Source organism: Musca vetustissima, unplaced genomic scaffold (assembly GCF_032173495.1).
Source record: "Musca vetustissima isolate MV318-11 ecotype Yass unplaced genomic scaffold, APGP_CSIRO_Mvet_v1 utg19604, whole genome shotgun sequence".
Lineage (NCBI taxonomy): Eukaryota > Metazoa > Arthropoda > Insecta > Diptera > Muscidae > Musca > Musca vetustissima.
In genome coordinates, this window is record NW_026878789.1 from 78,239 (window position 1) to 106,077 (window position 27,839).

Here is a 27,839-nt window from a genome sequence, read left to right on the forward strand (position 1 = left end):
ATAAACGAAATTTTCAATAAATCGTCGCCGTTTGACAATAAGCGTAGATGTAGAATTGTATTTTTGCGTTATGGATGACTTGAAATTTGGGCTATGATTACAACCATGGTACAATAATAAGGTCGTCCGATAAGGCCAGATGTTTTTACACGAGCTGTCAAAATGCTTTCGATTTTTTGTTTTTAATTTTGTGGCGAATAACGTCGAACGAGCTTGTCAATTTTCTTACGAATTGCGTATCAAAATATAAAGTTTAAAATTGTCAACATTGACAGTGGGTATTTTGGATATTTTGTTTAAAATACATATCGACGCCTCCGAACCATAGTATGCTAAGTCTGAAAATTGAGTTTTTCAGTAGAAGCTTTCAAAGTATGGAAGTTTCTTTAATCGTACGTGCCATGCTAAGTACATTTTTGCGTATAACTTTGGTTTGGATTGGCCGATGATTACCAAAATTTCAGTGAAACTTTAAAACATGCTAAGTCGACTTAGCATACTATGGTTCGGAGGCGTCGATATATTTATTTATTATATGCAACATTTAAATACGATTGATATCCACTTCGCAGTTCATGAAGTTTCATGAGATATTTTGTGGCTTGAACTAGTTTTGTTGCAAATAGTACACATTGTTCAAAATTAGCTATCGTGTCCACCCGCCAGCCAGACATACAGAAAATTATAAATCGATTTCAAATGTCTGAAACAGATTTAGACAATTAGTACATAGAAAGATCCCTATTATATAGTTCCATTGGAATATGCAACTTAGACATTCATAAAAATGTTCAGAAGTGAATGCAAATATATCCTTGAAACAAAATATTATTGAATGTACTATAAAAATATTTGCATACATGAAAAACTCACGAAGATTTGGTTAACATTACGGGTCGGGTTTTTGAAATAAAAAATATGCTTTCCTACATATCTAAAAAATCATCTGACGATAACAAATTTATTAAAATGTGGCAATTTGTAGTTGAGCAATACTGCTAAAAACTAATACTTCGGGAGATTTATTTTTTCAAATATAAAAAATGTTTCTTTTGCATCGAAAACATATGCTTGGAAAACTGTATTTCGAAATAGAAGTATATATAATGCTCATTTGCGTGTAGTTAGTTATATATAGGTGTTCGTGAAGTGTGTTTGTGTGTGTTTATCCATATTTGTTCATGTGAGTATGTGCCACTTTATTTGCGTACAATGAGTTAGAAAACCTATTGACGTCACGGCATTACGAGTTCATTAATTTGTTTTTTATTGCAGCTCTTTTATAGATTTATCTATTATGGTACCCTGCAGCACATGGGTTAATATGTATTTCAAGTCGATCGAAATGTTTGCAAACATTCCTCAAATTAAACCTGTACAAACATGACAATATGCGAGTGGCGTCGTTTCTAATATATCCTATTAAAATACAAATCATTTTTACATTTTATAGAAAGATTTATAGCAATGGTGTAACAAACACTTCAAATATCCAATTATTGTTGAAAAAATATAAACACCTCTGTAAAGGAATCTTTCATTAACAGGCTCTTAGTTATGAGCTAATTACTTGATTCCTCATACAAAATGCTCTGAGGGAACAATGGAGGAAAAACGGAGGCATACAAATCAAAGATTGGAATTTGAGATTCTCTCATAAATCACTAAAGGAGTCGCTGCAGTTAGAAAACCTCCCAATAAAGCTTCTTTGTGGGAAATAATAAAGGGAAGAATCCCCCGCGCAATGTTCCACTCTCATCCGTTCACTGGGCGAGAGGTTTACAGAAGTTATTTTTAAAACGGATTTCCAACGAAATACCAACGTTATGTCGGTTTTTGAAGTAATAATTCTGAATTAAAATTACAGTTAAAAAGGGGAATTTTGTGTCCTTCTTTATTTTTCATAATAAATTCATTGTTATGCCATTCCTATTATGTCATTTATTTTTGTGGATTTTTGTTTGTGTATATAGAATTATTACCTTTAATCTCATCCAGTTTTCGCCCGAAGCGAGAATTGTAGTTTATCTGTGATATAGGTAAGTGCAACGCCAATATTCTCGACTTTCAATAGATAATTCTAGCAACTAAAATTGTCTACGGTAAATCAAGATCTAGATTCTTCCCCAACATTCCCTTTACCAGGGCCCAACATACAAAAATTGAGATATCGAATAATACGAATTTCAAATTTCTTCCAAAACTGATTTCAATAACAATGTTGTATATGTGAAAATTATTTGTCACAACAGCGAATAATAAACATACAAGTCTTTCGGCTTCCACCATGTACATCATTAAACGCTTAATTCAAACTCATTAGCCCAATCATGGCTGTCACTTTCGCAAAATGCTAGCAAAGAAGAAAAAACTATGATTTAGTAATTTAAATATTAGCTCCCCATTGTTCCTAATGACAGAATTCATGACGGGACATTACATACCTACAAGCATCAATCAAATTTGCATATTGTAATAATTCGATAGTCATTATAGTCACATAATGTTATGAACACAATGTAACCTAGAATTCAAAATTTCAATTGAGAATTTTGCCTCATTGTGTTTTTTTTTTTGTGGAAACTGTGGCCTTATAATAAGCCAATAGGCAAATCAAATTTTATTTAAACATACGCAAACTCAAACCATATAGATCGATCAAAAAAGGTTTTGTGGCTAATTTCAAATCTATTAAATGACAAAGATTTGAAAAAGGAATATGTTATGTTCCCGTACGGCAAGGATCTACTAATTTTTACTATTCATATTTCGCACATATTCATATTTCGTTGCCGACGAACAATCAGAAGAGGGCTGTTTTTTATGTTTGTGTGTTGCCAACGCAAAAATTAGAAAAAATAACATTTATAAGGAAAAGATCATTTAATTTTGCGTGCGGTTATTTAATTTAAACTTGTCATTCTGAAAGAATTTTTATTGTGTAAAGACATTTTTTTAACTTATTTTTTACATTATTTACAATCATACAAAACGTTGTTATTATTTCTTTTCGGTGGGAGGGCTCTCGAGTTTCCCTTTTTGAAAAATAAGAGCGCGGACAAAATGTTGGAGAAAGAGTAAGTGTTTACTCTAAGAGTGAAATCGACTGAAAATATAAAATTTATTTTTCCCATTTTTTGTGTTCGTTTGTGTTTCTAGAGTAGCAAACGGGTTTCGATGCTGTTGTACTGATCTTGTCCTATAAGAAATTTACTTTATACAATAATAAAAGTAGTTTGATTATCTAATATTTCACAAGAGGTCAAAATGACCGATTTTAGGCAATATAGGTATAGCACATGTGAATACGTGGAATGAAAGAGGGGGGATGCAGCTACTATGATTAATAAACGTAGTTCTAGGTGGTACAAAAAGTAGCCAAATTTTAAAAAACTGTGTCATAATATAGACAATTATTTTTGTACTTGAAATTGAATAAGGGTCAAAATGACCACCTTCGGCAATCTAGTGTTAATTCTCTCATATCATTTATAAAATTTTAATGGACAACAACTCGAAAAATGTTCGGGTTTCGTTTGCTAAAAATCTTGCTAAGCAGCCACAGTCAAGATGCTTAGTCTTCATTGTAAGCTTTGGTTGTTACTCGGGTTGTCAATTATGTTGTAGTTGTCCATTGCTATTTTGCAGTTGCTAACAAAATCTAAAAGCTTTAGCTTTGCTTGCTAAACTTTTTTTGTAATGTGTTGCTCTTTGTTGCAGTTATGCTCGACATATGCAGTTATGCTGCATATTTTGAGTATGAATTTAGCAAGCAATGAGGTAATTTTCGTTTTTTTGCTATTTTGGCGATATAATTTTAAACCCTGCTTGTCAACAATGGAAGACTAAGGTATGAATTCGCCTCCTGCTACACATTTTAAATAGGCCATGTTGGCGTGATACCGTGTAGCAGTGAAACCCCAAAAATAAAGAAAAGAAAAACGATAGAATGTTTAAGTAAATATTTTCAATCTTTATTGTAAAGTAGGTGGGTTTCGTTAGAAACAAGACTTTACCTTAACGTGCGTTAACTACGATAGCGAGATATGTTTTACCAACGATAGCGAGATTGCAAGTGTTAACAACGAGAGTTAGAATGCAAGTGTTAAATCTACAAGAACGGGTAAGCAAGATAAGTTGCAATGGGCAAGAAAACTACAGCAAGGCTCATTCGTTGAAGCGGAATACAGTCAACTCCCGCTATAACAATTATAAGATTATATATATACATATATATATATATATATATACTAGCGGGCCCGGCAAACGTTGTCTTGCCCAGCAATATTGTTGACTTATAATTCTCGGAATTTTAGATTTGTTTTTAAACCCTCCACTATAAGGTAAAGTGTACAGATCTTTGTAATATTTTTTTCTATTTTTGCATTCTAATGTTTCTGTTGATATAAATGTATTAATATTCGAATTCGTGGAAAAAATTAATTTTAATAAATTTAAATGCGCATATAAGTTTGACTTTCGGATTTAATTACATTTTCCCAATATATTTAAAAGACTTCCTCATTACGACAGCCCAATATTAAGTTAACTTTTTATACCCTTCACTATAAGAGAGAGCTTTGAAATTTGCACATACATTACTACTCCTAGGATATTTGGTATTGAAATGCTCCATATTAGTTCTCTTTTAAAGGTAGCCCCCATAAAACGGTATTTTGTAATATGAGGAATTTTCACAATTTTTTCCGTACCAAAAATTATTAATGTTTCGGGGTAACGCACTCAATATTCGGTATTTTGAAGATATTGGGCACGGCCTTCAAAATCTCTACTTAAAACTATCAATATATAATATTCGAAATTTGGCTTAATTTTATATTTTGGATCATCATTGAGTACAAAATGTTCCTAACAAAATTTGCCCAAGCTTCCCAAAACCCTCCACATTATTCGATCCTTTGGGGATTTGGGCATGTTTTTCAACCTAATCATCTGTAGTTCGTTGTTTGCTTCAATATTATCAATATTGGTCCACCTTTGTGGGGTAGCCCCTATATAACGGCACATATAATATTCGGTATTTTGAGGAGTTTGGTTACGCTTTCAAGCAATTTGGCTGTAATTGTTTTAGATCATCATTGAGTACAAAATATCATTACAAAAAATTATCAATATTGGCTCAAGTTTCCGGGTAGCACACATATAATGGTGTCCCCCATACCATTACTCAAGTGGTGTCAAATCTTCCTAGAAAAACCTAATATATCACCATTCCCATGGTAATAGCTGTAATATGTCATTCCGGTATATTGTGGGGTAAGACACATTTTTGCAAAAAAAAATCTCTATTTAGGTCCAAGTTTCGATATAGCTCCTACATACTGGTCCCGCCCCATTAAATAAAGACAGAATTTTCTCAAAGAGTTGGCTATAATTAGGCATAATGTATTCCAGTGAATAAATAATATCATTCCAGATATTATGCACTATTGCTTAACATTTTAAAAATACGCCATAAATATTTCCCGATTAATTTTTCGATATGTTTAAGTTCTTACCCCCGTTTTTGCAATTTGCAATTTTATAGTCACATGTCCATCCTGAATAGGTAACATCATGAGACTCTTTGTTATAATAAATATTTTCGATGTAAATTTTGGTATAACATTCACATTAGGTATTTTGCCTTGGCTGATTTACTGGTTTTTCGTTAATTGTTCTCTTTCCAGTTGAGCTTGATGATAGATTTTGCAGAGAAAATATCTTGTATATTAGTTTTGTCTGTGATACATATTTTTTGTGTCGGTTATATGCGAGATGTTCTGTATATAAGTTCAAAGATATTGACAAATGATTAGGCATAGAACCACCATAAAATATACTTTTAAATTTTTAGGTATACTCATATAAAATAGTTTCAATACAATGTCAATCCATTTGAAAAAATAATAATAATAAAATATTTGGAAAAATTTTCAATAATTGACAAATGTAGACTTACAGAATTGATACGCGGCCAAATTTCACCCAAAATATCTCGAAATAACATCTATGACGTGGTGGAACCAAAATAGCTCGATACCAAATTCGTGGAAATGCAAATATGCTTCATAAAATTTTTTGCAAATTTTTCGCGATTTTGAAATTTTTTGAACCTTTTAAACCTTCCCTGAAGCTCCACGAACATTTCAAGACTAAGATAAGAAAAATCCGTTCAGCCGTTTTAGAGTTTTAGCGAGACTAACGAACAGCAATTCATTTTTATATATAAAATATACATATATGTATGTATATATATATGATTATATATATTAAATATATGTATATATATACATATATATATCGTTAGCTAAAATGCAAAAAGACTTAACTAACAAAAGCATAATTGTGTAGGAGAAGCAAAAAACTGTTTTGAATGGAAACTATAAACATGTCATGTGAAATGAAGAAGTATGCCTGGCAGGGTGATATTGCATATGACGAATAATAGACTATAATTGTTTTAACAAATTTAGTTATTTAGTTTAATGGCAGTCATAACAATTAAGTAAAAATTTGTAAATTTGTGTAAAACTTTGTCAACACATGTAGTTGATTGACATTCACAATATTCATTCAAAAAGTCAATTTTCAATTTTTTGTTAGTTACGTCTTTTTGCATTTTAGCTGACGATATATATGATTATATATATAATCAGACCCATTCTGTGAAGCGAAAAAATCGTTATGCCCATTTTAACTCTACGGTCAATAACCAAAAAATTATACGTATATCAATAACCGTGGTACATTTGTACCCATCTAAAGATAGCGCTGTAATTCATTAAAAAATTGGACTATCGTGCGGTTTTTTGTTGTAAATTAGTCTGTACGGATCTGATCTAGATGTAGGAACTCAAAATTATATATACATTAAAAGAATATATATTTAAATCCATGTTTAAATTATACTCTATCTAAAACAATCATAATAATTTCGTTGTTGCTTTCGAATGGGTTAAGCTTTTTTAATTATTTTTTTATAGGTGTCTTAGTTAGGTGTTCCCCAACACCTCTGCATACATAAAATCATAAAATGTGAATAATCGACAGTAATAACTATATAAGAGACCCTGTATATCAAATGAAAATCAATGTAGTTTCTGATTTCCACGAGTCGCCCTGATAGCCCCATTATGTCTAGGGCCACAAAAATTTGCAGAGGTGTTGGGGAACACCTAAATAAGATCCCTATAAAAAATAATTAAAAAACCTTAACCAATTCGAAAGCTACAAAGGAATTATTATGATTGTTTTAGATAGATTTTCATTTAAACATGGGTTTAAATATATATTCGTTTAATGTATATATAATTTAGAGTTCCTACATCTAGATCAGATCCGTACAGACTAATTTAAAACAAAAAACCCCACGATAAGCGATTTTTTAATAAATTACAGCGTTATATTTAGATAGGTACAAATGTACCACGGTTATTGATCTACGTAGGTAATAACTTTAAAAATTTATAAATATTATATATATGGAAAATATTTATATTTTTTTCTTCATTTATAGGTGAAAATACCTAAACAATGATTCCTCAAAATTTGATCCAAGTATCTCCACTCTTGAAAATTTTACAGCATTTTTATTCAAAAAAAAGGTACAAATGTACTCGGTTATTGACCGTAGGGTTAAACCCTGCATAGCTGTGGGAAAAGTATGCATTTGTATGTATGCCTTGTTAACTGGTCAGAATCTGTGACGAGATCCGAAACTATAGTCTTCCCTGCCTTACCCTTTGGTTGTTGTTGTTTTTTTTTTTAAACTGGGATTACCCCTGACTTTTTTGAAAAACAAATTACAAAAAAACAATTCACATTTAAATGGATATAATATCAACCTGTATACATATTTTTTATAAGATCATCGCATTATTTTTGCATCATTCATTATGCACAGTATACAAATTTGGAAAACATTCGTTATGTGCGGCAATGAGTGTAAAAATACATATAAGTTGGCCATTCGTTATATCGCATATTTGTTAAACTGAGTAGTGGTTATACCTATCGATTGTTTACTGTGTTCATTATAACGCGAAGTATTTAACATACAAAATTTATTAAAAAGACAAAAAGCTTATTTACATTTAAATGCATTTCTAACAAATAAAATAATATCTGACATAAAAAATAACATGTTTACCATTATTTTTAAGAGCACCATTTATTATATCCTGGGAAACGTTTGTTATTTGCAGTATTCAGTGTAAAAATGCAGAAGTCATTTAATTGAGTATTCGTTATACCGAGCGTTGAATGTATTTAACTTTGGAGGTAAACAAAAGCGCACGCATACACATGAATTTATGTACGAGTCTGAAAATGTATTCCTTCATAATAGGTATATCGCCTTGGAAAATATTCTTCTTGGAAATATATTCTTCTTACAATAAATATACACAATTTACAAAATTACAAATTTTATAATCTATGAATATAAATTATTACCATAGAAATTAATTTTTTGTATGATAATGCTACATTTAGTCCGATTTGACATTGAGGATGTATTTGAAATTGTAATGTTTAATTGCTCCCGTAATAAAACATAAAAAACCAGTAAGGAAAGTAGTAAAGTCGTACTGGGTCGACTATATGATACCCTTCACCACTTTGGATATATTCTACATATGTATCCTAACAGACGACGCGTTTTTGTTCTATTTCTATATCAGAACCGATTTCAGGGAATCTTGCCAGAGACTAATTTATATTACATCAGTACGTTGTGTCAATCGGCCTAGCTTTGGATCTTTTCACGAAGCTTAGCAACATCATTCTACACTTAATTCAGTACCCTATACCAAAATTCGTGCAAATCGAAAGATATATAGGGAATTTGGTGCACCAATTACATGAATGAAATCAGACGAAAATATATATGGGAGCTATATCTAAATCTGAACGGATTTTCACGAAACTTAGCACACGTCATCCTAGCCTATGACAAATTTCGTGCAAATCGAATAATTTTCGGATACCAATTACCTAAAATCGGATGAAAATATATATGGGAGCTATATCTAAATCTGAACCGATTTCCACGAAACTTTGCACGCATCATTCTAACCTTTATTCAGTACGCTATGCCAAATTTCGTGCAAATCAAAAGATATATAGGGACCTTGGGGTACCATTTACATTAAATCGGACGAAAATATATATGGGAGCTATATCCAAATCTGAACCGATTTTCAAGAAACTTGACAAACATCATTCTAGACCTAATTCATTACGCTGTGCCAAATTTCGTGCAAATCGGACAAATATATATATGGGAGCTATATCTAAATCTGATCCGATTTTTCCCAATTTCAATAGGATCATAAATGTGTCCTGTATTTTGTTTACAATTTAACATGGTCAGACAGACAGAGGGACGGACGGACGGACATGCATAAATCGACTTAGAATGGTCGTAGAATGTGTCTATCTCGATTCCTTTTGCCTGTTACAAACATATGCACAAAGACATAATACCCTGTACCACAAAGTGGTGAAGGGTATAAAAACATAAGCAAGAGTGGTCTAAAATAGATTATTACCTACTCTTTGACCTATGTCTTAAAATATTAGAACCAAATTAGAAATGTATATATTTACTTGGTACTTTTAAAGGTGCATCTGCTGTAAGCATTATGATGGCAGATGTTTGTTGCGGTATGCAGCTGAATGTTTCTGTTGTTGCATGCAGTATTCCGCTCGTGTTTCCTTTCTATAGTTTTTGCTCTCGTTCGCGATCCATTAAATGAATAAATAAATAATTGCAAAATAAATAATCGATCGTAGTCACCAATGTAAGTGTGTATCATGTGAACGGGCGACGAAAAAAGAACTCACTAAGATGTTGTGATTCAAATGCTGTTTTTGCTTTTGTTGTTATTATTGTTAAAATTAGCAAACTGTGTTGTCCGTTGGCTTGTTCGCCTTTGTGTTGACTTATTTCTGTGTGCTCGCAAACTGGAGTATGTCTGCGATACGAGGCGTATTTGTTTGCTTCGGAGATCACTATCTCTCTGTTATTCCAAAGTGATGTTTAATTGTTTCATTTGCACCTTTAATACGAAATTATTTTTTGTTTTTGGAAAGTGCACAAGAATGTGGATATAAAAAATAATCGCACATGTGTGTGTGTGTGTGTGCGTGTAGTTTTTCTGCGTTTTCTACGTTCTACGTTTTTGTTCTTTTGGTTGTTGATTCTTAACATAATTTCGCGTATCGCGGCGACTTCATTTTTTTCGTCCACGAGTAGTTGGCCGTGATAGCATCGTTGTTGCTAGACCCAATTCGACAAATAAGCTATGCAACAACATTCACAGCCAGATGCAACAGTATCCAAAACCAGTTGATAGCGCGCGACTATTTCAACTTGCAATAGATAGACCAACTTGCTGCTGCTGTTGTTGTCGTTGTTGCTTGTACATTTAATTACACACTATGCAACAAACTTTTCTTTGAGGTGACGCAACTCGCTGACATTCGTTTATATGGCCGTTACAGCAATTGCATTGATTAGCGTCACACAAATGTATGTAGGTGCCATCAGGTATGTGTGTGTATGTGTTGCATGAATTGTTTTAGTAGTTTGCCTCACTTTTCTGTTTTTAAGAATTTTTTATTTAGTATTTCGGAGATACGTGCTTACGTCGCATACACATCATTTGAATATTGGAAAATTGTTAAATGTCTGACATAGGTATGTTTTTAGTAAATCTTGAATGAATTGCAGGTATTACATATTTATACACGTGTGTCTGTGTGTGTGCGCTTGTCGAAAAGTGAGACAAAATGTGGGGTGTATGGCAATTAGGGCTTTTAACACATTTATCACGCTACAATTGAGAATTTGTATTTACTTTGTACCCGAGATTTGTTAGTGTCCGTCCCGAAGCTGTCTGACTGACACAGAGAGCTAAACGAGCGAACGACGATCGACCGTATCCGCGACACCGTACCGAATACGCTAAACAACGTTAAATAACTGAACTCGGAGCACAGCTGTCACGATACATCGGACCGCAACAGCGTCATATCCCCTTAACTGTTTCTCCCCATCCAAGCGGACACTCGCAATCAACCGTATGTTGCCGAAGAATCGAGATAAAGAAGAAGAAAACCAGTATCTCGGCGTACATGGCAGTTAACAAGAGTCAAGAGCACACAATCGGTCATACGAAGCGTTATAGAAAAGCTTGTAAATATCAGTACAAGATACACAGTGTAGCCCATACAAATGAACGTAGAACCAATGTTCTACGAACGCCCTCGCTCATTTCTGCCGCATTTCTCTTTCTGTGCATGGGAAGATAAGCACAGCATAGATGCTAAGTGTTTCAGCACTTGTTTTCGCTTTCTTTTTGATTGGAAAATTGTCTTGCTGCCTACATCATTGTTAAATTAGGAAACTATAATGATCAGTGATTTGTGATTAAAAAAACAAATATTAAAAATAAAGCTAATCTTATACAATCTTGATTATCCGGATTATTCGGTAATCCTGACTACATTTCCCAACTCATTGCTCATTCTACAAGCCGAATTGTTTGTCATCGAAACTGAACATGCTTAATAGATATTTTTTTTGTATCGCAAGAGTTTTAATATACAGTGAACTCTCTATAATTTGAACATTCAAACTGCCATTAAAGTATTGAAAAAAGCAGGGAATCAGCGGTCGAAATGTGAAATGTGAACAAATTCGAAAATAAATCGTTAGCTAAAATGCAAAAAGGCGTAACTAACAAAAGCACAATTGTGCATAAAACTGTTTTGAATGAAAGCTATAAACATGTCATGTGAAATGAAAAAGTATGCCCGGCAGCGTGATATTGCATATGACGAATAATAGACTATAATTTTTATAACAAATTTAGTTATTTAGTTTAATGGCAGTCATAACAATTAAGTAAAAATTTTAATTTGTTGTTAGTTACGCCTTTTTGCATTTATCAAATAAACCCACTTGTAGTTACGTCTTTTTGTTTTTTGTTAATAGAAGCTCCTTTTTTGACAGCAGACGTGTAAAACTTTGTCATTCAAAATATTCATTCAAAAAGTCAATTATCAATTTTTTGTTAGTTACGCTCTTTTGCATTTTAGCTGATGATATATAAGTGCATATATTTTTGTCTAATGTTTTTTTTTTTTGCATTAAACGTCTGGCAGCCTTTCATTTTCATCCTATCGTAATGTCACAACAGCAGGAAGAACTGCTTCAATGTTTTTTTAGTGATGTTGGGAGTAGAAATTGAATTTATAGTGAAGTATTAGCTGTAACAACTACATTTTTAATTCGATGTCTATATAGTTTGAAGGAAATATCATGGTACCAAAGCTTGATTTTTTAACTATTGTTTACTATAGTTTCACTGTCAAAAATGTTCAGTTATAAATGAATGGTTATTGATAAAAAGAAATGAGCTATTTTACGCCTTTAGAATAATTTTTGTGGGGCTATTTTAAAGCGCATGCCTTTACATACAATCACGCCTCAATTTACGCACTGGAAGGCAATATTGAATCATTTATTCGTGAGGTACTCGCTGAAATGTTTTCAACTATCGATACTATTAAAAAAGCAATGCATTTTCTAAAGTTTATTCGAAAGCATTAAACTTTTTACAGACAATAGTTCCGTTCCAGAACCTAAAAGAATCTACTCATTTTACATGTTTTGCAACTTTTTACTCGAAAACATCAACCCACAAAAGTGGTAAAACATTGAATCAAATTTAAGAGAGCACAAAAATGGCGTTCTCTTTGTAAACTGTTTACTCGAGATATTTGGCTGAGTAAAAATGGTAAACAGGAATGCCTACTTCTGATTGGCTGTTATGTTGATTTTGAAGTATTGCCATCTAATTTTGGCATATTTACTAGATTTGCGTTCCCGAACTTTTCAAATTTTGAAAAGTTTCCCTTCTACTAGATGTACTATTAAAAAAGTACTGGAACAGTCCAAATATAATGGATAATTTTAATTTAATAGTAATTTCTTACTTTCCTCAAACAGTTCTACTTTACATAACAATTTATTTTCAATACCTATACTTGGAATCGCAGAAAAAAATATATTTTGTATTACGTTCGATTTTTGGAAATTAAATAAAACAACATACAGTCGAATTCGGATAAGCGAACGTCGTTTTACAGAAACAAATCGCAAAGTAAGGCTCATTATTCAAGATTCTGAAATACTGAAATTACGCGTTTTCAATTAACCGAATTCGAATGTATCTACTTCTACAGTAAATGTCGACAAATAGTTTCGTTGGAAATACGTTAAGAAATAGTAATATGGTTATATTTAATAAAAAAAATATGACTGTAATGATAAGTTTTTATTTGTCTATTCACATGCCCTTAATCATCCTTTTGGTCTATGCAATTCAATATTACCGTTATACTTTCCCGTATTTAACAGTGCCTGAAAGTATGCAACTAAAATCGAATTATACCTCTTTATTAATTACGATGACCAATGTTTATGTCTCATAGATATAACAGAATATATTATAGGGGAGAGGGGGGCACTTTTCAACATGGGGCACCTTTCAACAGCGCTCATAAAATCTTGGTTTAAAATTTTTCCGACCCGCAATCACGTGTTTGTAAGTGGCAATCTTGTTCTCTATCTGCGTAAACCACTTTGGCTAGCTTTTTCAGTTGTCGACAATTGTGTGTGACCATGTTTTCGCAGTGTCATTGTAAACTTTTCTTTTATTAAAGAACAATCATTTCAAACATAACTAGTGTATTTTCATTCATATATATTTACTAAAAAAAAAATTATTATAAATTTCCGTAAATTCCAGTAAAAAACAAAGTCTTCAACTTTTTGCTTCGATTTCTCAAAATTTCAAATGGGCTAATAAGACTACGAAATTAACGGTATTTTTCACCACATTAATTTTTGTTTTTATGTAATTTTGTGTTTTAATAAATTTTGATCTGAATTTTTTTGATTTTTACATTTTTTAATAAGTAAATGTATGATGATTAAAATGTATGTCTGATTAAAATACATATATATTTGAACATAAACACTGTAACTTCCGCTGGACTAATTTGCTATACCCTTCACCAAGAGATAGGCATTCAAAGTACCTAAAACCAATCGCAAAATACAGGCACTTAGACTAGTCTATGGCCTTGAACTTACCGGAAACAACGCTTGATGGAATAGTGGGGTTACCGTTTTATGGGATATTCGCTATACAATGAGAACGACAAAGAACAAAGAACTGTCAATATATTTGAAAAGCTATCCCAACATCACAAAAATATCGAATATTGGAGAAATATACCATTTGAACCCTTCAATACAAAATATGCTTGAAGTACTAGCAATGTCTTGGCTACATTTCAGATTTCGATCTTAATTATTGCGATAAATTTAAATACAGAATAGTTTTTCGTACTATCAAATATTATTGTTAAACTTTTCGTCTGTTTCCGTACTGAAATCATCTACTAACTTTTACTGTTTTCTTCGATATCATAAGCGAAAAGTTGTTAAACGGAGCGTTATAGTAAAATGGTATCCGACTTGTTCGAATGCCCACGTTTTCGATTCTGATATCAAAATCTGAACATAATTGTGACAAGCTTCACAAGAATTAAAAAAAAAATGTGAATAACTTCAACTTTGACAGGTCGAATATTCTTTTTTAAACTTTTTTCTTTATTGCAAGGTGTATTTAGTAAGGTGCAAGGTATATTAACCAGGTAGCCGTATCGAGCCAGGTGATGGTAACATTATATGTCACAACAATTTGTTGATGTTTGAATTCGCCGTAACAGAAAAAAACAATTTTAGTATACAAAAATTAGAGACATTGGAAATAAAGAAGACCATTTTTTAAATAAATACAAATCATAAAGTCTTCGATACGAAGACCGTGTTGCCTTCTAGAATGGAAGTCCTGCTGTAGTTAATATACTACAAGAACCACGTTTATGTTGTGTAGTAAAGAGGAAGTTTTGGTCCCTAAGACAAAAATTTTGAATAACTTTCGGTACTCCATAAAAAGAACTTGTGGTCTTTGATTGAACTATTGGCGTTTTGATTTTATGAAGAGATATGTTTGTCTTCTATAGATATTTTGGTTTATTATAATTATACATTATAATCTTTTATACAAAGGTATTTTGGTACATTTCAAATAAAATTATATCCTTCATGTTCAGGTGGTTCTATATTGAACCGACAGTATAATTCGTTTATTTGGCGGTGAGGGTAAATTCCGATCCGAATTCTTTCGATAAAGATGATACAACCATATAAACAATGAAACCAAAATCACTTTTTGAAGGTCTATTATTGAACATCAATCAGGCAGAATTCAATAATATTTCTTGAATTTGGACTTTGGTATTTTAAAAACTCTGTCAGTCGCTCCAACTTACATGTAGTAATACGCTCGATTTCGGTTGTAATTTCACAATTTTGTTATGTTAAGTCTTGACCACTCAGATGCTTTAAAAAACTTCCAGAACTATATTGATTATGTGTCCAGCCATTTTTAAATATTTTTAAAACACTTTTAAAAATGTAAACAAATATTTTTAATATTTCAAAAATTCTTTGTTCTGATTGGTGGAAATAATTCGCTTCAAATGTTATATGTCACTGCGAATTTATGTATATTCGCTTTGTTTACAAATTTTGACATATCATATTACCAATTCGCCGATGCGTCTACCTTATATATCTACCTTGATATGGTGTATGCATCAGCTACAACAACTAACATTTTACAAAAACAACATTGCTATTATAGAAATTAAATTGTCATGTTGACAATTAGTTTTTGACAAAAATAAACAAAAAACAAATATACATTTATGTTTATTAATTTTTGTGAATAATTTTGATGAATAATTAACGAATTTGTATATTCTTGGATTTTTGGCAATTTTAGGTTAGGGAGTAAAGTTCAAGACCCGGTCACGAATTATTTTGACAAGTTTCCAACGCACTGCACATCGAATTCAAGTAGAAATTACCCACTTTGACAGTTAAACAATACATCAGCTGCGCTAAATGGACTACCTATTCATTGTGCCATGATGCCAGTTGTTGTATCCTACACTTTATTAAATACACCTTCATAGAGAAAACTTAAGTTTAACGTCATTTTTTTCCCGATGCGAAAACATATTGTTTCGCCTTTAAATAAAAAACACAACCAAGGTTTATTCATAAGGTTAACAGGAAGGCGAATTCATGCCTTAGTCTTCTCTTGCTGTCAACATTTTAATAGCGAAATACCAACCAGAACTGGATAAAAACTCAAAATATCTTTCAGGAAAACGTAATGATAGTAATCTCTTATATATAAAAATGAAATGATGTGCAATTTGTTTGAAAGGAATAATAATAGGAACATGTTGTTCCTCAAAGTACCTGAAATGTTGATATGCTACGTGAAATATCAAATCATGTGGTTATACGCCTAATCGTTTTTCAATATCTTTGAACTTATAAACAGAACCCCTCGCATGTATCCGATACCAAAAATGTGCAAAAATCTATCATTGAGCTCAGCTGGAAAGAGAACAACTAACAAAAAATCTGCAATATTAGAAAAAATATGCAAGACATATTATCTAATTTGAAGGTTTTACCAAAACCTCCGTCCGTTGTTACCTATTCGTATAGGACATGCCAATTACCGATAGCACTCAGGTTGGAAAACGGGAGAAAGAACTTCAACATACCGAAAATTGAAGGGCAATAATTATGGCGTATTTCTGGGATGCTGTTTTCTATTCACAGGAATCCGTTATCCCTAATTATAGCCAACTCTATGAGAAAATTCGGTCAATGTCTTTATAGAACCGAAAATGGAGCGGGACCTGTATTTATATGCTATATCAAAACTCGGTCCTAAATAGATAATTTTTCACCCCCAATATCTCGAAATGATATATTTTATTATATTTAGACATACAATGGGAATGGGGATTAATTAATTTTTGATATGAATCATCCAAAATATAAAATTACAGCCAAATAACAAATATACTTGGGCCAATAATAATAATTGATAATTTTAAGTAGAGAGATTTTCTGCTCAAGAACTAAAAGCATGCTGTTGAAAACCGTGCCCAAGATCTTCAAAATACCGAATGTTTAGGGCTACCATTATATAGGCGGTACCCCGAAACATGTGCCAATATTGATAATATTTGGTACGGACAGTTTCTGCTCAATTACAGCCAATTCTGTTGAAAAAAATCGTTACAATTTCTCATATTGCGAAGTACCGTTATATGGGGATACCCTAAATAGTGAACTAATATTGAACATTTTCAATACCAAATATCGTAGGAGTAGTAGCAATGTATGTGCAAATTTCAGAGCACTATCTTAAATCGTGGAGTGTAGCTTAATATTGGGCTATCTTGAATTATATTTGTGAATTATACATCAACAATTATGATATGCAAGACAACGTTTGCCGGGCCCGCTATTGTGCACATATATTTTGATTCAAACAAAAATATTTTTTGTTTATTTATTCTTCAAACAATAAATTTGACAGTCAATGAAGACTTCGAATTCGCCTCCTTGTTAACATTATTAATAAACCATGAACACAACCAAAACACAATTTATAATTTTGTAAGATAATTGTCCTTTAAAATCTTGAAATAGTCCAAATGTGTTTCAAAATTAGAATTGAATTGAATGTTGACAAAATATTAATATTTTCGTTTCGACATCTAACATAATTTTGTATGTATGTATCGGTTTCAAACTATGATTTGACAGCAAACTTTATATTCAGCTGTGCTTACTGTCCGACCTTATATGGGCCTTGATAAGGATAAAACATTTAGAAAATATGGAATTTCGAATGGGAACATGAACTATTTGGATTAATTTAATAATTCTTCAATTTTGTTTTGTGGTTTGTATTATTCGCTTGAAGATATGGATTCGACGTATTTGGGTAAGTTGATTTTTTTGATACGCCCCATCGGATAACAGGCAACGTTGAAATATATTAGGTCACCCAATAAGGCCAGTCGCTTCTAATTTCTTTTATCAAAATATTTCATTTGGAATAAAAATAAAATAGTTGGTAAAATAATTTTTTTTTTAAACAAATGTGTACAATGCAAGAAAATTATATCAAATAATGTAAAATATAAATACATAAATGGTTAGCAAAAAATCAATGAGTGTGTTACTTTGCTAAATAAACCAAATCTTTTAAAAGACCTTTTCGCCACAACCATAACTTTTGACAATAAATGTAGATGTTGGGTTGTATTATTGGAACATGTTTTGAGGGAATTTTCTACATAACTATTGGGAAACTGAAATTCCTAAATGTATGTCAATTTGGTATGCAAATGTGGCCGGACTTTTTTATACCGTTTGCTCAAAAAATGGACTAAAATATGCCGGGTGAAATATTTTTATTTGTCATGAAGTGAAGACAATACTAAGGTTTTAACGGAACTACAATTCGATTTTAAATTCATTATAATTTCATTGCGTATTATTGAACACAGCATTTAAGGAGACCACACACCTATGGGCGAAGCTTACAAGTGTTTTGATAGAACCCATGCTTATGGACAGAGCTAAAAATAGTTTTGTAAGAAACTTAGTCTATGTACAAAGTTTAAAAATTGCTTTGAAAGAAATCAATCCTTTGGGCGCTTGATAATACAACAAAAACTATGAACGGACCTTCAGAATTAAACTTCGCTTATAGGCGTCTTAAAACTATATATTTTCAATATAGATGTGACTATATGTTTAGAAGTTTTTACAGTGGCAAGGAATACTATGTATATATACTATGCACTATAGCTGAAATAGCCATTGTAGTGGCAAAAAGTCAATTTTTAACATTGAATTTAAAAAAAATTGATGGCATATTGATAAGAAAAAATCGAAAAAAGTTTTTACTGTTAATGTATACATTACTTCAAGCACGCGTTATTACACTTGCAGCAGCAATAGTTTCGTAAAATTAAAAACCATTTTTTAATAAAAAATTCTTTGAAAAAATATTGATAATTCCCATACTCGATTTCAGTATTTTTACTATATAAAAATATACTTTGCTAAATGTTTGTATTTCGTACATATGTTAGTGTTTTTGTGTGTATTTTTTGTGAAATTTTGAATAGTTTAAACGTGTTTCGTAAGAGTAAGACTAAAAAGTGTTGCAGGATCTATTTATATGTGATTGAAACTCAGGATCAAAAATTACAGTAAATTAGTGAAATTAATATGTATTAGAGCTTAGAATTATATTTTTAAACTAGAATGGGATAGTCTTTCCAGAAATGAGAAAGTATTTCGGAGAACCTATATGTGAAGTATTGTGTACAATGGATGTTGAAGAATCTATCCTAGTTTTGAGCTATGGATGCGATGGTTCAACCGGCCACAGTTTAGTTCAACAAACATCTATGGCTCTTTTGACATTAGACATTTCAATGAATGGGAATATGAAATGACAGCCAACTTGGTTAGAAAAATTGCCCAAACTCCCCTTAATACCGAAATTTCGGAGGTACCGTTATATGGGAACTACTTAAAAAAGTTAATCATAGTTTTTGGTGGGAAGGTTTGCTACCCAATTAAAATCTCAAATACATAAGCTCAGCTAATTCATTTAAAAAACGTAAGCAAAATCCCAAAATTTAGACTAGTTTAAAGAAGGGTGTACGTGTAAATCATTATTTTCATAACTACTTTTACTTTGTAAAATGTCGTACACGAAATGCAATTTAATGGTTATCGTCCAATATTCTTTAAATTTGTTTATATTTTTTCACCTGCTGCCATTTGTACATACATAAAGCGTTGCCATTTTCGTCATCTAAGGAAAAGTGATGGAGTTTTGTTGCATTGAAAATTGTCGCTATTTAACATAGGATGGCTCTGCATTGAGACGAGCAGAGATGGAACGTCAAATCCATTAGGTTTTTGACAAAATACCTTTTTTCATTAATTAATTTAGAAATTACGTATGCTTTACTCAAATCCATATCAAATTTCAAAATTTTCTTCTCAGAAAAGTTTAGAATTTTGTATCAGTTCTACTAAGGAATTGTCAGAGATATGTAAAAATAATATATATTCTGAAAAATAATTGTATATGGTAATAATATTCAAATAAATGACGTTTACTATATTTATTACATTTTATACAGGTATATGACGTTTTCGACGTTTACACCTTTTTGACAGTCAAACTAAAAAAAAAATAAATAAATTAAAACACACGGACCATCATTGAGGGACGAGTGGATTTAATAACAACAAATTGGAGAACCTATTGCCAAACACTTTTTATGGTGTTGAAAAGAAAGACTTACATACAGAAAAGGTTTTGTACATTTACCAGTCCATCTAAAATTTGGATTTATTAAATAAAATATTCTGTTAAGATGCATAATAAATGTCATTCCGTCTTTCTCAAAGTATGGACTTGTAGTTTAAATGAAGAAGAACAAGAAATTCGATATAACAAGAGCACACAAATACGATATAAGCTACCATTACGGTAGCAGTAACGAAACATCTGTTGTGTCTGCCCGATGAAACATATGCATATGGCTGAAGATCAGATTTCACATCAGCCTGGACAATTTCGTGCAGTCGGTACCACAGAGACATGATACACAATAAATCATTTATATACGCCCGAATTCGGTTAAGCAAAAATTACTAGTTCGAGTACATTATGCGGAATTTCTCTTAAAATTGACCCGAAATATTAGTTTATACACATACGCTTCAATTAGCTGAATTTTTGAATCAAACGGCGTGCAATCATAGGAATTCCACTGTACACATGACACTTGTTAAATACAAATGTACGAATATGTCCACAATATTTTATTTTATTTACATTCTACCAGCCAGCAACTGAACCTAACCAAATTAAACCAATATTTATGAAATGAAGATATGTTTAGCATTATTGATCATAAAGTGTAGACACACTTCAACTTGATGACATTTGTTTTATGAAGTGATTGCCACTTAAGAAGTCAATCAATGTTATCGAATAGAAGTTGAGAGGGTTTATAGCAGACCTGTCGATATTGTCATAATAATAAATGTGATCCGCGCTGTTTTGAACCACTAAAAGTGTTTGTTGTTACCGTACTTTCTGGCTTGTGGTGAACTCTTAGAACGATTTAGGTCTATCGACAGTAATGCATTATACCACAAATATAAGTGTATGTTATTAGCAATATTCGCAAAGAAACGGAACACTAAACTAATGCACCGTTCCAGGTGCATTATTTCAGTGTACCAAACTCGATTTTAGCGTTTGTGTTCGGGAACACAAATGATTCAGTGTTACTGTACCTGCTGAACACAACGATAATCGTTGTGTTCTAAATGTTAATCCGCTAAAAAAGTTGCATTAAATTTGAGCACAGAAGTGTTTTCTGGGCACGGAAAAAATGGGAGCTCAAAAGTCAAATATATTTCGGTATACTTACTTCCAGTGGCTCGTCGGACGACTGTGTGTGTAAAATTCCCCAATGCTGCTACCGTTACAATAGAATCCTTTTTCCCACTGCTCATCTGAAACCAAAAAGATAGACAGAAGTTAAAAGTGTGTAAACCATTTTTGGAATAAGAAATTGATATATTGATTGAATATTTTGAAAACGGTAGTTTCCATGCTCCATGGTATACCGGGTGTATTCGAATTAAGGCCTACCTCGCCACCCGGTGGACCCTTATTCACATACAAGCCATAGTCTTCTCTTGCGGTCAACTTTTTAATCGCGAAATACCAACTAGAACAGGATGAAAACTCAAAATATCTTCCGATAGATGATAGAATTGTGCACGTATATTTTGGTTCGAATAAAAATAGTTTTTGTTTATTTATTCTTCACACATTAAATTTGTTAAGTTGTTAACTTAACAAACAGAATAAAATAAAAATTATCCAAATATCTTTAAAAAAGCGTGTTGATAAGATTGTGCACGAATATTTTTTTTTTTTTTTTTTTGTATAAACATATTTTTTGTTTATTTATTCTTCCAACAATAAATTTGACAGTCAATGAAGACATAGAATTCGCCTCCTTGTTAACCTTAAGGGCCCCATCAAGGCCTATATAAGGTCGGCCAGTAAGCGAATTCACAGAAAAAAACTTAAGTTTAATGTCAATTTTTTTTGCCGAGGCGAAAACTATTTTTCACCTTTAAATAAAAAACACAGCCAAAACACAACACAATCTATAATTTGTAGGATAATTTACTTGAAAATCTTCTTTAAACTCTTCAAATACTCCAAATGTTCTGTAAATAGACGATATAAATTAAAATTGAATTGAATATTAACAAAATATAATTATTTCCGTTTTGACGTCTAACATAATTGTACTAGATGAACTAGATTTGACACTTTTTTAACTCGTTTGGCACCAAACAAGTGATCTAGTACCTAGCACTTTTTTAGTATATTTATGGAATTTTATTGTGAACTTCTAGTATCACTCCAAAAAAGTTCTCGTTTTTTTTGGCTTAACTTTGACAAATTGAATGGTTCCGAAGAATGCCATGATATTTCAAGATATCGATAGTCTTTTAAAAAAAGAAGCACATCAGAATTATAATGGAAATAAAAAACTTGCATTATTGCGATTTACATTTCGATGTAGCACCTACAAATATATTATTTCATATTAATATCTTATATTAATTCCCTATCAGCAGTAGTATTTTATTTGTACTTAATGGCAAATTGAAAAACGAATGACAGTTTAACTAAACTGGACTTCAAATATTTTCATTTATATTTGCATGGCCTACATTTATCAAAGCGATTATATTTGCGGTAGCTGAATTTGTCCTGCGAGACCTTTTGTAATGATTTAAGGGGACTCTCTCCCATTCTCGGTTTCAAAACAAAACATGAATTTTAGTTTTCTATCTAATTCTAAACTACACGTAACCCAAGAAAGTCATTTTAAAATTTCAAGTGACAATCTCAACAAATCTTGAAGCTATAGATCATTTGTTGTTGTGTCAGCATCAAGCACGGCAAGAGTGTTTCTCAAAATTTAAACGCGTTCTTCTCGAAACAGTAATTTCGTTAAATCAATCGTTACTGTATGTTCGTTTATACTGTCATTATTAAATATTGGTAAAGCGGTCCTTGATTCAAACATTATTTTTGTTCACTTTGATTATGTTTCAGAGACTAAAGGACATTATCGATGAAACACAACTCACATCATTCAAATGTCATCGACAAAGCACAATCGCAAACCTTTTATGTCCAATCAAAGGAGTGCCAAGGATGATGTTACAATGACTATGAAAATGAATGGATGGATGGACAGAAAAAATAAAAGTGACACTTGCTGATTGGGACGAAGCACATCGTAGCACATCGCCGTTGACATACGACATTAGATGAACATAGCATCATGTTATCTTTACATGAGGACAATGTACGCGTTATCCGTTCTCTTATGAGCGATGCCACGTCTTATTGTTGTGACACAGAAACATGAACGAAAATGCATTCATCGAGCTGTACACGGATTCGCCTTTCGCACCACACTCCCGTGTGGAATTGTTCATTTTATGACAATGTGTGGTTACATATCTCAACCATTGTTGCCAATCCAAAATGTATCTATGTGTACGAAGTGGTTACAATGTGCTTTACACTCGTTTCTACACATCTCATGTGGATGTTGCCATCAAAACACTCACGTATGGTTTATAATTGTTGCCAATCCGCTTAAAGAGATTTGCGCTTGTATTTTCTTTAACATCATTATATATGAGTGTATGTGGACTCTGGGTGTGTTGGAAACATATAGTTCCGTACACAAATCCACACATTCATTGTTGAAGATAAAGAGGTCCTTTGTGTAAAGTTTAGTAGAGGATTGCGACCAGATACTAAACTTCAGTTTAAATTGGATCACAGCTTTTAATTTAATTGAGTCGTCAACATGATAGTCCCTGAGCACATACAAGAGTGGAAAATGTGAAATGGATACGCAACGCGTTGTTTTTAAATTTAAATCGTTTATGTTAAGTACGGTTACAGCGAAATTGTGGGGACCAAGCAAATTAGTTCGTTATAGAGGAAGTAGATATCTTTTACCGTTGGCTGATTTGTTGAGGTATGTATAATGGTGACGTATGTATAATGTTCAAAACGAATAATGTTCAAAACGAATCATTGACGTCGATTGTATGTTGAATATTTTTGATGGATTTTTTGGTATATCTTACATATAACAAAGTATGCCTTTGTATTGGCGATTTATGCTCACAATTATTGATGATTTTGTTTCCTATGTACAATACGTTTATGTTTTGGCACATTTACTACACCTTTTTCACATGTTATTCAAAGAATATCAAATGTAATTCGAGAATTCCATTTGTAATTCACAACATATAATTTGCAATTCGAGAATTCCATTTGCAATTCACAACATATCAGCTGTAATTCGAGAATTTCATTTGTAATTGCTAGAATACCTTTCGAAATTCATAGAATTCCATTTGAAATTCATAAACATCCATTTGAAATTCCAATTATTTGCGTTTGAAATTCATAAAATTCCACTTGAAATTAATAAAATTCCATTTGAAATTTAAATAATTCCATTTGAAATTCTTAACATTTATTTTGAAATACATAACATTCCATTTGTTTTTCATAACATTTAATTTTAAATTCGAAAAATATTATTGGTAACACAAAGGAATATGTATGAATTTGAAATAAATTGCTATGAATTACAACTGAAATTTTATGAATTACAAGTGAAATGTTATGAATTTCAAATTGGATTCTTTGAATTTCAAATGGATTTCTTTGAATTTCAAATGAAACTCTACGAAATTCAAATTGAAATATTCAAATTACGAATGAAATTTTTTAAACTTCAAATGTAATTTTTTGAATTTCATACGGAAAGTTTAAAATTACAAATGAAATGTTGTGAATTACAAATTACATACTCGAATTACAAGTGGAATGTTATGAATTGCAAATTGAGTTTTCGATTTACAAATGAAATTCTCGAATTGCAATTGAAATGTTTTAAATAACATTTGTAAAAGGTGTAGCTATCAATGGATATCGAAAAATGATACATCATTAACTAATACACCTAAGTCTGTTTTTACACGGTCTTTTTGTACACGGTTTTGATATAACACGGTTTGAAATTTGAAAGTTAAAAAAAAAGAGTTTTTTTTAATTTTTTTACACGATTTTATTCCATTTAGCACGATTTGAAATTTTATGTACTTAATTTTTTTGTCAAATTAAATTTTTGCGAAGTATGTTCATATCACAAAAAAGTATTTATGAAAGAAAAAAGTCTGAAACCATCAATAGTATCGTTAGTTTGCGATCACTAGCTTAAAGATTTAACCCTACGGTCAATAACCGGGTACATTTGTACCTTTTTTTTTGAATAAAAATTCTATAAAATGTTTAATAATGGAGATATTTGCATCAAATTTTGAGGAATCATTCTTGAGGTATTTTCACACATAATTGAAGAAAAAAATATAAATATTTTCCATATATATATATATATTTTTTACAATTATTTAAAGTTATTATCTACGTGGTACATTTGTATTGGATTATCGTCCAGTTTTTTGTTTTAAATTAGTCTATATGGATCTGATATACATGTAGGAACTCAAAATTATATATACATTAAAATAATATATATTTAAATCCATGTTTAAATGATAATCTATCTAAAACAATCTTAGTAAATTCGTTATAGCTTTCGAATGGGTTAAGCTTTTATAATTATTTTTTTATTGGGATCTTATTTAGGTGTTCCCCAACCCCTCTGCAGATTTTTGTGACCCTAAACAACATGGGGCCATCAGGGCGACTAATGGAAGTCAGAAACTATCTTGGTTTTCCCTTGGTATACAGGGACACAAACAATGGTTACTGTCCGTAATTTTCCAATTATTCTTCACATTGGGCCTGAAACTTTTTCTATAATCGAATTAGTTTGATTTATTACAATACTAAATTGGCGTACATATATAAACTATCATAAAATAACGTTCTAAAGTATTACAAAATATTAAAAATGCGCCAATCACAATCTCTAAACTCATAAAATGTGAATAACACTGTAATACAAATTACCAAAAAAAATCGATATAGACACCTATTTCCTTTAGAAAATATGCATAGAACCAATACAAAAATGTGTATAAGTCATTCATTTTTCGAAAGAAAAGAAGAATAATATAAATACGTTAGCAATAAAAGAAGTTATTCGAGTTTCAAATTGAAAATCCATGAAACCACGTTTTTCTCTATATTTACCGTTATAAAATAATTTTCAAAGTGACGCAGAAAAACCAAAGATATTTTCGTTGTCCAGGGACTCCAACTAAACAGAATTGGTACATTAGAACCCCTGAAAATGTTTCGTGTCGCACAGTGTAATTGGCAATAAAAATTGTTTTAGTCCCTGTATACCAAAGGAAAAACAAGGTAGTTTTTGACTTCCACGAACCACCCTGATGGACCTGTGCTGTCTAGGGCCACAAAAATTTGCAGAGGAGTTGGGGAACACCTAAATAAGATCCCTATCAATAATTAAAAAAGATTAACCCATTCGAAAGCTACAACGCAATTATTATGATTGTTTTAGATAGAGTATAATTTAAACATGGATTTAAATATATATTCTTTTAATGTATATATAATTTTGAGTTCCTACATCTAGACCATATCCGTACAGACTAATTTAAAACAAACAAAAAAAGTAGTAAAGTCGGACGGGGCCGACTATATGATACCCTTCACCACTTTGAGTATATTCAACAAATGAATCCTAACAGAAGTCGTATGTGTCAGTCTCGTTTCCTTCTGCCTGTTACAAACATATGCACAAAAACATAATATCCTGTGCAAGAAAAAAAAATTAACCAATATTTATAGTGTAGAGATGTGCTACCTAATAAGAACTAAACGTACTAAATTACAGTCAATTTGGTTGAAAAATACGATCAGAACCCCCAAAATACCAAAAATTTGGGGTACCCTTATATGGGGACTACCAGAAAAACTAGACCTATATTTATAATTTTTAGTGGAGTAATTTGGTACCCAATAAGAACCCAATGTACAAAATTTCAGAGAATTCAGTTATAAAACAAGCCCAAGAACCCGAAAATACCGAAAATTGGGGGTACCCTTATAGGGGGGCTATCCGAAAAAATGGACATTTGTTTTTAATTTTTGGTAGGGAGATTTGCTACCCAATGAGAACACAAAGTACCAAATTTCAGCAAATTCTTTCGAAAAATGCTATCAAAACCCCCAAAATACCGAAAATTGGGGGTAATCTTATATGGGGGCTATCCGAAAAAATGGACCTTTATTTATAATTTTTGGTAGGGAGATTTGCTACCCAATAAGAACTCAATGTACCAAATTTCAGCGAATTCAGTTAAAAAACGCGCTCAAGAACCTCAAAATACCGAAAATTTGGGGGTACCCTTATATGGGGGCTATCCGAAAAAATTGACCTTTATTTATAATTTTTGGTAGAGAGATTTGCTACAAAATAAGAACTCAAAGTACCAAATTTCAGCGAATTCAGTTAAAAAACGCGCTCAAGAACCTCAAAATACCGAAAATTTTGGGGTACCCTTATATGGGAGCTATGCCTAAACGTGGACCGATTTTCTCCAATTTCAATAGGTTTCGTCCTTGTGCCAATTAAGTGACCTGTGCCAAATTTCATCCAAATCGGATCATAAATGCGACCTGCACTTTGTTAACAAAAATACATGGACG

At 31.7% G+C, this 27,839-nt stretch overlaps 1 protein-coding gene across 1 annotated transcript in view; it reads right to left on the reverse strand.

Annotated features, from left to right (window-relative positions):
* The window catches only part of LOC133323566 (high affinity cAMP-specific and IBMX-insensitive 3',5'-cyclic phosphodiesterase 8), a 68,648-nt gene that overhangs the window by 36,577 nt on the left and 4,232 nt on the right, over positions 1–27,839 (reverse strand). The window contains 1 exon segment of the mRNA XM_061532481.1: positions 21,502–21,586. Coding sequence (XP_061388465.1) covers positions 21,502–21,586 — 85 coding nt within the window.